This window comes from Vigna umbellata, chromosome 1 (genome assembly GCF_029865625.1).
Source record: "Vigna umbellata cultivar VRB3 chromosome 1, Vumbellata_1.0, whole genome shotgun sequence".
NCBI classification, from domain to species: domain Eukaryota; kingdom Viridiplantae; phylum Streptophyta; class Magnoliopsida; order Fabales; family Fabaceae; genus Vigna; species Vigna umbellata.
In genome coordinates this window covers 51,399,887-51,411,208 of record NC_142165.1, presented here as the reverse complement: position 1 = coordinate 51,411,208, position 11,322 = coordinate 51,399,887, and the positions used below count along the sequence as shown (strand labels likewise).

The following is an 11,322-nucleotide window of genomic DNA, read 5'->3' as shown; positions in this document are numbered from 1 at the left end:
ATTTTGAAATTTATGTATGAATTTATATGAGTTTATAATGTAATTATATAAATTTTAATTGTTATAAATTAATTTGTATGAATTTATTAAAATTAATAAAACTATTTTAAAATAAGAAAAACTTAAAATGTGTGCATATCAGATATGAAAATCCGATTATACCTGTATCGGATGTGGATATCCGAAGTCTTAATTTTCGAATGTCCATATCCGATTCTTTATATACTTTGTTATATAAAAGTTTAATTATATTAGTTATTTAATTATTTTATTTGTTTATAATTATTTTTAAATTTATGTATGAATTTATAATTTAATTACAAAATTTTTAATTGTTAAAAAATAATATTTATAAATTTATTAGATTTAATAAAAATATTTTAGAAAGGAGAGAGAAACGATAACTTGACTAGGGTCTGATTACTGGTTTGCATTACACGTTACTTCCTAGTTCGGAGAACTTGACTCCTTAGGGTCTTTTTTGTGTTCCTATGAATGATTTTTTCTATTTTTTTGCATGGATGACTCACGTTGATCCTCATTGATGGTGTCAAGTGTATCAAAACACACTTTGCTACACTCAATTGTGGAGGAAAAATCTCCTATAGGTGTTTGAACCAAGGTAGGTGAAGTCTATGACCATTTAGAAAGCTTAGAAAAACGTTGTTTTTAGGAAATTAACTATACCTAGTTCATTGGTCTAAAAATTATGAGCTAGTAGTCACTTGAAGCTCTTTGAGTCTAGATTCGAACAAAACAAGAATCAACTTATTTGAAGTTCGGTGGAGAAAGTTAAAAGCAAAACAACTAACAAAGGTTAGAGTTGGCAAAAATATATAAAACGTTAACCTTAAGGAATTAACTGTACCTACTCAGATGTCCAAACAAATTAGTAGTCATTGGAAAGCTTTTTGAGTCTATTTTATAATAAAAAAAGAATCACATAATTTACAGGTGTATGTGTAAAGTTATGATTAAAATAGTCAACAAAAGTCAAAGTTGAAAGCACGTTATCTTATATGTATATTTTTTCCTCTTGTTCAGAGATCTATTATTTATTGAAAATGCCTTTTAAAATTTGTGCATTGCAACAACATTAGATGACATATTTCTTAATTAATAAAATGAAAATTTTTCATGTGACACTCCAAGAAGGGTGTTACAACAATAGTTATGCACCTCAGTTGGAGCAAACCACCTAAATGGACATTTTTTTGAAGAAATCAATGGCCTAACCTCATCATTGGTGCAGTTAACACACCCAATAGCATTAAACTCACTCACTCATCTCAAAAAATGAAAACATTCAACAAAAACAGAACAAAAACCATCATGGGGAGTGTTGTTGTTTCACCTAGGTAGTCACGTTAAACTTTCTATACAAATGACCCTCATGTCCCTGATAATCGATTACAGGGTTCGTGTAATCGATTACCAGATCCTTGAGGGTGTGTTGTGTATTGTGCGAGAATGGAGAGGAAAGAGTGTGTTTTGTGTGCTATGTATTGCGCGAGAATGGAGAGGAAAGAGTGTGTTTCGTGTGCTGTGTGTTATGCGAGAATGGAGAAGAAAGAGTGTTGTGTGTTGTGCGGAGGGAAGTTAATAATGAGATGCGAGAGAGAGAATATTTGTGTACGCACTGACAAGCTAAAAAGGAATATTTGACCATTAATTTTTTAAAGTTAGACATTTTACAAAAATTTGAAAGTGTAGGATGAAGGGATTGGAAGTGCAGGGTGAAACTTCCAAAATTTAGCCTATTCAACCCAGCCCAATGGACTAGATTTCACTAGTACAATGTAGATAAAAAAAACATAACCTATATAGAGTAATTTGATTATTTTAAAAAAAATTATATAAATATAACTGTATTTATGAGAATTTTTATATTGAATGTTTAATTTTATCTTTATTTATTTTTAATTAGAACCAATCAGACCTAATATATATATATATATATATATATATATATATATATATATATATATTTCACACTTTGACAAAAAAAAAATTACAGATTTAAGTAAACATAATAATGGTTCGTCAGGGAGAAAAAAAGATATAGAATATGTTGAATAAGTAATATCTAAAATAAGGAATCATAATTATAACAAATATAAGTAATTCATAATGTTAAAACATAGTGATTTCAATTATTTCCCTCTTGACGAAGATTGCAACTATACGAGAGTCTCGATGGATGGTGAGAGGGGTGTGAAAAAATTGGGACTTCACGAGAATCTCTAATGGAATCATATTTTTATGACTTGCTTCACTCGCTGATTAATCAACATCTATGTAATTATGCACACGGAGCACAAACTTTTACAACTAACTGAAAATTAAAGTTTGGAAGATCACAAGAACTGGAAAACATTTTATTGGGTATGCAAAGATGTGGTAGAAGAGACAGAATGCTGCTAAAGAACAGAATAACAAAATACACAAGACTCCCTTTTCTATTCTACTTTGGAAAGTTTAAATGGGAAACGAAAGAAAAATGATTGTTGTTAATTTTGAGTAGAGACAAGGCTAGTTACTTGAACTTTTCTTACTTTTGCTGATCTTGAATAGGGCCTCAAGTAGTATAGGTATACAAATGCCACCAGACATTTCTTCTTCTTTTACTTTAGAGTCATCGTCAGAAGTGGAACACTTTGCTAATGTTTTCTCCTCCCTTTCTTCTATTCTCACTGAGTTTGGAAAGTACAACCGTCCCTTTTCTCCTGCTCTCAGCCCAATCAGATGCCCCAGGGATACACTGTTGTCTTGAAAGAAAGATGCTGTCGACTGCTTTTTCCAACACAACAACATTGTTAAAACGACCATTTATTTTTTACATCTTCTCTTACTAGTGCTCAATTCAGTTTTCTTTAACCAACCCTTTTCTTTATTAACTAATAACACATAATTGAGTATGGGTTTAGGAGTTCAAAATCATAAAAGGAGGTTGCAAAAGGTAAAAAATGATTTCTCTTATGGTTTTCCCTAGATTAGAGGGTATATTTTTGCCTACCCTCAACTGTATGTAGGTCCTCCTGTGCCTCTAGATGAAGTCCATTACTCTATGAAATTGGTAGTTCTCACATTGATTGTCTACATTGACTCAATTCTAGAAGTGTAAAGAATGGAAAGAAATGTCAGCCACACATGGTTTACACAGAGTTCTTTTCCATAACAACATAGATTCTATTAATTGTTGTTCTGAAATAAGTGGTTAATGTGTTCATTTGTGTACACTCTGATCAGAAGTACAGTTCCCTTAGATAGTTTAACTTTAACTGTGAACTTCTGTTGTTCCTTAGTTAATTTCAGTTAATGAAATGAGAAAGAAAGAAAAATAGTATCAGTTAATTCGAATTACCTCAGTATCAAGGTTGGAGGATGAGAATGAGGAAAAACTGGTGGACGGAATGTGCATTGAGTGTGGCTCTACTGGAGCAGCTGGAAGTGATTCTACATCTCTAAGTCTTGTATTCAGAAAGCCCAGACCAAATGGCCATCCAATAGGCATTTCATCGTTCTGAGAATTGATGCCAAGAATAAGAAATACATACAAATCAAGTTCAAAACAAGGACCAGATGAAAAATTGAGTACAGTTATAGCAAAAGTAACATCAGCAGATCAGTCACAAGAGTTCCCAAACACTGGTACTGAATTGGAGAGGTTGAGATATGTATGGCAAATATTATGCTAGAACAAAAGAAAGATAGAGTAATATTGAAGGTACCATTTTCAGCAAGTGTAAGCGTTATGGAAATCTTTCAGAAATTCTGAACATTGCATAACTGTTCTATACTATCCTCCTGGATGTACTAATTCTATTCTCCTTCAATCTTGTTTATATGACAATGCTGTTCTTCCCTTTCAAAGATGTAAGGAAAGAAAGTAAATTGAACAACAGATCCGGTAGGAAAGAAGATCATAAAATCTAATTTCAAATGACTAAAAGGCCTACAAATCTGTCAGAAGAATCATCTATATAGATGAGGTTGGTAAAACATAGTGTCATTAGATTCTAAAACCCACACAATTTGTTCAGACAACCTTTTGGTCTCATGTCAGACAGCAAACTCTATCACCGACCATTTATGAATCTTCTAGTTGTATTACAAAGAGCTAATTATTACCGAATTATGAAGGGAAAATATAACTGATAGAAATCAAATTGTCTGAATAATTTGCACTTAATTGGTGTTCACTGGCGCTTTAAAAACAATGCTCAGTGTGAATTGAATGGGCTCATTTCTCCAGAAAATTCCCAGATCTAGTTGCCACACTTATCGAACCTTTTTTAAAAAATATTTTGCTCCTTTTCGATTTGGGATTTGGCCCACATCATGTGCCTTTGCTAGATTTCCTTATCTTGTTACATACTATATGAAATGAAAAGAATAGTTGGTCAAAATGATACATGAATGGTTATGTTTACTGATAATTGTTCCAGTGAGAAAGACATTCATTTAAGAGAAACTGTGTTCCTATACCATCTAGTTTATCATTTTAAGCTAAAAATTTAAAATTGGACCTACCTTTTCCCTGGCTTTAACTCTTCAATTTGCCAAAATTATGAAATAGTAATCTTCCGGACAGGACCATCAACATTTGTTACCCCATTTTCTGCTTCTAGTAAATGACATGTTGGCATCCCCAAGACTATCTTTCAGATCAAAATCACATTCTTACAACGAAGTTCGGACAACAAACATTGATGGGTTTTAATGAAATGTTAGTTCGTATGCTCACTGTTCTCACAGCTACTACTTACAATACGGTCCTAACTTGAGACACTAATGGGGTCATTTCTTCATGTCAGTCCATCTGGAAAGTACAAATTTTACAGTACGCACATTGATCATAGTCCATACACATTGTTTTCTTTTCATTGTATCACTCCATCTGGCTAAGGCAAATTCTACTCACACACACACATAACTGCATTATGCTCAACATTCCTTCACCTAATAATTTCTAGAATATAACTCCAAGTTCACAAAACAGCAGAAATTCAGTTCCAGTTCCATCACATATTGATGGACTTGCAAGATTATTAATTATTATAAGAAAACAGAAACAGAACATAGAACATACGTGCCCTACAAACTGATTACTCTCTAATTCAACGAATCAAGAGACTGCATACTAAGAACAGAACCATCCTCACACAGAAAAAGAAAAAACCCAGAGAGATCCAGAATCAATTACAATTTAAACACTGGAAAGTTCATACACATCACCATGTATTCATCAATAGCAGTAACACACCCAGAAAGAAGTATTGTTCTTTTGGAGTGCTTAAAAACAATCAACTGAAAAAAGAAAGGGAGTGGTAAGAGAAATGGTGAATGGTTGAAGAAGATGGAGAAAGAAGACATATTTTGATGTCATGGTTGCAAGTTGTGCAGAGGAATAACGAAAGGGCACTGAATTATTATTACCTCTGAAACCATGTTGTGTCAGTTGCCTCTACCGAGAAATTGATGACAAAATGATGATCACGGAGAAAAAACTAAATTTTGTATTGGAGAGAAACCAAAGAACAATATACGTGTCTCCTAACTGGTTTAATAGTATCCTTCCTTAAACGTTAGACATTTAAGACTCCAGGCCCCACATCGCCTGTGGAACATTGCTCGAATTAAAGATCAATTTTGCGCACCAAATTTGTTACTTAGATTAATTCATGATATTTCAGAAACCAATCTCAAATGTTATGTACTTTAGTCAATGATGAAAACAATTTGTTAATAATTAACACACTTTTTCTATTAACGTCGTTTAGTATGCAAGTTTTAGAGAAAAACTTCTGGAGTAAACATATGTACTTTTTCTTTACCTTATTCACCATTTTGAGTAAATAATACCAAAAATAAATAAGAAATAGTAATTTAAAAAAAATAGTTAAACATTTTGATCTTCAATCTGATGATTATAATCATTTAGTACATGACTGGTAACTACTTTGGTCCTTGATATATTAATTTAATATTTTCATAAAGACAAAATTATATTTTATGCATGAAAGTGATGAATTATATCTAATGTTTGGATATAGACCAAATTGATTATCTAGGGAACTAAATTAATTGATAGTCGAAAAAGTCAATAACCAAATTGTTCTTTTCCGTAATATCAAGAATTATATCATGTTGATTGGTAGTTGTCACGGTCAAGAACTTTAATTTGTTTCTTTTATAATGTCAAATTCTGATATCAATTGCAAATATTAAATTAATACTCATCTTTTAAAATAAATTGTATTGTTATATTTACCACCACGTTTTAAAGTTTTGACTATTGACTATTCATATCATTAGTAAGGGGTTTTAAAAAAAAAAATTAATGATGATCCTGTACTTCTAAAGAGTCTAATATTATGAGAGGAAGATAAAAATAATTTAAATACATTATTTTATGAATCTTTTAAGATGTTTTCTGTAGATAAAGTTGAATACGAAACACTAAAATGAATAATACTTAATACCAATATTATGGTACAAATTTGAGCTTCAGAATAAATTGGAAGTCAGAGCAAATTGAATGATCAATACAGCATAACTACTATATTTTTTACATTTATATATATATATATATAAAATATGTAAAGTAACAACAGATGATAGTTACTTAGTGATTTTAAGAAGTTGTGCATATCTTTTTTAAAGAAAATATAAAAAGTTATAGAACAAGTTTTATATAAAAAGACAAAAAAAAATATAGAATGCAAAAGTTATATTTATACTAGTTTTTTTAACTACTGAAACTATTCACTTACTAAAAAATTTTCAACTTTCAATCATTATTAAGTGGTTTGCCCTAATTGTGTTTGTATTATTCTTAAATGTAGATAGTACATCTTGTGAGCTTGAAGAGTTTTGAGGTTTCTTAAACCAAATTTGTTTTTCTCTCAGGTAAGGAAAGGTAATTGCTTTGTTTTTAAGTTATAAATATATCGAAATGTACGTTGTGCAAGATTAAGTGATATTATTAGCCTTGATTTGATGAAATTTGGTTTATGTTGGGTGTTTATTATATTGTTTGTCTTGATTAATTTGATGTTGATTAAGGAACTTAAAATCTTATCATTTGAGCAAATTGGTATGTACGTTAATATTAAAAATTGTTTTTGACCAAAGTACTAAGAAAGGAATACCAATTTGGTCATTTAAGCAGGTTTCAATTTCCCAAATCATTGAGTTTTCATCTGATATGTTCTGATGTAGCATTGAGTGATGGCACATTATTGTTGAGCGCTAGTTCATTATTGAGAATTTGGCAAGTGTATCAATATCAAGTAATAAACCGGTAAGACCAAATATCGTTTTCCAAGAGACTCGTGTCACCAAACAATCGTATAATTTGGAACTAACTTAGACTAAAGAATGATTCCATAATTTGGGTTTTAGTGCAATTAAAGTAAACATGAAACATAAATGATAAAAGTGATCTTAGATACTCAAACACTTGGAAATGGAAAGATTAGAAATGATATAGAATGGTATTGTTGGGGGTATGACTTCACCTACTTCACTCTTATGTATAGAAAATCACTTCCTCTTCATTAATATGTCAATGTCAAACTACTAAATTACTCAAACCCAATCCCTTGGTAGAGAGAGCCTAGACTTCCTTATTAGGCTTCAATCCCTTGAAAAACCTAACAATTATTTCCGCATTAAGAATTGAGATTTAAGACAACCAAAGGTCCTAGTTCTATCCCTAGATACTATTTCCTTTAGTAGTTTAATCCAGTTCCAGATTTACCCAACATTTCCCAATATCAAGCAACTCTAAAATCGTGCCATGAATAGCAACTTCACAACAAGCATTAAGAGAAAGAATTAAACACTAACAATCAATGAGACATGCATATATTCATTCAAAACAAAATAGTTTACATAAGATTTGAGTGGTTACATCAATCCCCAACAACAATGAAACTAGCTCTCCATGGATGGAGAGCTCGAGCTTACAACAATGATGGAAATAGAACAAGGAAGAAGACCCAAGGAAGAATATGGACTGTTCCCACAGCTCCTAGCTCGCCTCCAAGAGCTCCTAATGAAAGAAATTGCGTTTGGGTGTCAAAAGATGTCAAAGCCCTTCCATTTTCGGGTTAAATAAACCCAATCTGCCAAATCAGCAGCAGTCGCGCTTAAGTTCGCACTTAAGTTCGCGCTCCAGTGCGCAACAGTCAGCAAAATGGCGCCCCAACGCCCATATGTAGGGGGCATCCCAGCGCGGTCCAGCCATGGTGCATTGGCGCTCTAGTGCCCATTGAAAAATGGCGCCCGAGCTAGCTTCAACAGAATTCTGATTCTTCATATTTTTGTTGTTTTTCTTGTTTTCCTTGGTTCCAACACCTTCATTTGATGCAGAGACTTCTTCCAACTAATTTAACTGTGTAAATGAAGGTGTTAGTGATCAATTTATCTAATTTATCTAATTAAAGCTTAAGATGAAACCACTCATTAAACTAAAAGAAAACTAGGATTTACAAGGCAAAAGGCTAAGAAAGAGTTGATATTTTCTCTAATTCAATACTGAATTCATGGTGAAATATGCCACTATCATTCATTTGGCATATTTGGGAGCATTTTACCTCCGAGCTGTTGAGCGCCAATTTTGAATCGTCAAGCGCTATATATTGTGAACAGTATAATGTTAAGAAATGTTTCACTAAGCATTTATTTTTGTGAATGGTTTAGCGTTGAGCGGTGTTAGGGTGTCCTTGAGTGTCATTATTGTATTATAGGTCTAGTGCATTTTAACTCTAGGGTGCTAAGCACCATAAAGTGTTGTTAAGTATAACTTTTTGCGAAAGGAATGATGCTAAGCGTCATAGCTAGCGCTGACATCACATTTTGTGAAAAGTATAGCGTTGGACGTCACCTTTGAGCGCGAGTGTGTATGTATGGATCTATTTGTCTTGTTTGACATAGATTTAAAATGACTTTATGTATGCTTGTGACTATTTTGATGATTTATTGAGATGAGGATACTTTGTGGATATGTGTGGTATTGTGTCGAGAGAATTTGAAGGAGAAATTTTGTGTGGTGGTGATGTGTAGCGTATGCATTGATATATGGGGGTTTATAAAGTAAGTATCATAATATATTACCAATCATTCAACTCATATAGAGAGGAATGGTAGGGGAGAGAATGGGAGAAGGTCCTAATCATTGGACTATTTTGGTTCTATGCGCAAAGGGGATTAACTTTGTGAGTAGTAGGGCGACAACACCTTTGTTTATAACTCTGCACAATATAAACACTACTACAAGTGCATGCCTATGGTGAAATCCAATGTCAAAGGCATGTATCTGGATCATAGAGTCTAGTGTCAACTGTTTATGAATGTTTATATGAGTGATTGTATTTTATCAATGTTTAACTTATTTATGTGTTGAGACAATTTGTTTTGTTTGATCAATTTTATAATATCTTATTTTATCATTTGTAAGCTTTCGAAATTGAGAGGTTACATATGCAACATTAGTCATTAATATGGATTGTTGTTCATTTATTTATTTACTAGTAATTTTGTGAGGGATATTCATTCCTTTATTTGGTAAGTTGAAGAGTATTTTTAATTTATTTTAAAATGTTATTGTATTTTTATAGATTAAATTGTGTCTAATAAGATTAAGATTTTGTCTAATTTTTTAACAATAGTAGATCTTAAGAAAATTTGTTGTGGTCTCATAATTTAAGTTTTTTAAATGAATTTATTTTTAATTTAATGTGAGACTTTCGTGTGTGTATATATATATATATATATATATATATATATATATATATATATATATATATATATATATATATATATAAATAAAAGATTATTTAGTTGAAATATGTTTTCACTCATAGTTTTCATATAGGTTAAGAATTAAACTTTAATTCCAACCTAACTTTACTAAATTGAAAGATTTTAAGTTATTTAAATTAACTTTATTTATAGTTATAGTGAGACTTATAATAATTTTTTTTTAATTTTTTTTTAATTTTTTTTTATTTTTTATCAACATTTTATTTTGTTAGTATGAGATATAAAAAAACATTCATCTTTTGTTTTTTGGGTTAAATATGTTTTTAGTCCCTAAACTATCAAAGCGAATTTGCTTTTAGTCCATCTTTCAAAGTAAGGTACATTTTAGTCCTCCTCCTTCAAAAAAACCTTAATTTTTAATTTTTGATCCTCCCGTGAGGATAAAAAATTAACGTTTGTTTTAAATAGAAAGACTAAAATGTACCTTACTTTGAAAAAGGGACTAAAAGCAAATTCGCTTTATAGTTTAGGGACTAAAAACATATTTAACCCTTGTCTTTTATACCTCTTTGCTAGACATCTTGAATGTTGCACTAGTACAAAATTTCATTTTTAACTCATACATTATGCCTAAGTTTTTTTGGAACCGAAGCGTATCAGACGCGGTGGCAGAGTTGTAATTTTCAAATCATTATATGCTTCGGTTATTAAATAACCGGTGTCTAAAAGATATATTGACTCGGTTGACAGAATAAACCGAGGTATATACCTCAGGTGAAAAAGTTACTGCCTCGGTTACCAAATGGACCGAGGCATATGGGCTTGGACTTGGACTGAAGCACGAGAAAACCTAGGAGCTCTCTCTTCTTCCTTTTATTTTTCTCGCTTCTCTCTCGTTCCCTAGAAGCTCTCTCACTTTCCTTTTATTTTTCTCGTTCCCTAGAAGCTTCTCTCTCGTTCCAATCTCGCTTCTCTTGTTCCAAGCTCGCTTTTCTCTCTTCCAATCTTGCTTCTGTTGTTGTAAGTGTCGCTATCGCTGCCCCGCTGCTGCCCCGCCACTGCCGGGAGCCACCACCACCTCGTCCTGGGCGACAGCTCGAGTGCAGCTTCCACCTCACCTGCCATTGAGTCTCTGGAGCGAAGAGCAAGCGGCCTCGCCGCTGCCCCGGCGCTGCCCCGCTGCTACAAGGAGCCACCACCACCTTGCCTGTGCAAGCGGCCCCATCTCTGTTGGCGGTGGCTGTTGGCGGTGGCTGTTGGCGGTGGCTGTTGGCGGTGGCTGTTGGCGGTGGCTGTTAGCGGTTGCTGTTGGCGGTGGCTTTTGGCGGTGAAAAATCTCAGATCTACAGATCTGAAGGCCCGGCTCACCCGCAACAGAGATCCCCAACGTCCCAACCGACTCTCGTTCCAATCTCAGATCTACAGATCTGATGCCTCTTCGCGGATTCGCGTCTGGGGAAGTGCCGTTCGCAACCTCACGTTGGAGCCGAGGCCAGTCGTCGGACCGCCGTTGCTCAACAAAGTCGCCGTTGTTGGCTCCATTTTTGTGTT

The 11,322-nt window shown here is 33.0% G+C and overlaps 1 protein-coding gene across 4 annotated transcripts; it reads right to left on the bottom strand.

Moving 5' to 3' along the window:
• Positions 1-2,357: 2,357 nt before the first annotated feature.
• LOC148205691 (uncharacterized) lies at positions 2,358-5,555 on the bottom strand. Of its 4 annotated transcripts, none has more exons than XM_088111694.1 (4): positions 5,440-5,544; positions 3,732-3,865; positions 3,365-3,523; positions 2,358-2,790 (listed from the first exon to the last, which is right to left on the bottom strand). In XM_088111694.1, exons 2-4 carry the CDS (start codon positions 3,732-3,734, stop codon positions 2,533-2,535), a joined length of 420 nt encoding a protein of 139 aa, XP_087967820.1. In that variant the 5' UTR covers positions 3,735-3,865; positions 5,440-5,544; the 3' UTR covers positions 2,358-2,532. The 4 variants fall into 4 exon arrangements, with proteins under 4 accessions (XP_087967820.1, XP_087967815.1, XP_087967825.1 ...); XM_088111689.1 differs by having other exon boundaries at positions 3,732-5,310; positions 5,440-5,537; XM_088111699.1 differs by lacking the exon at positions 3,732-3,865 and adding an exon at positions 5,239-5,310 and having other exon boundaries at positions 5,440-5,466.
• Between the last annotated feature and the right edge of the window lie 5,767 nt (positions 5,556-11,322).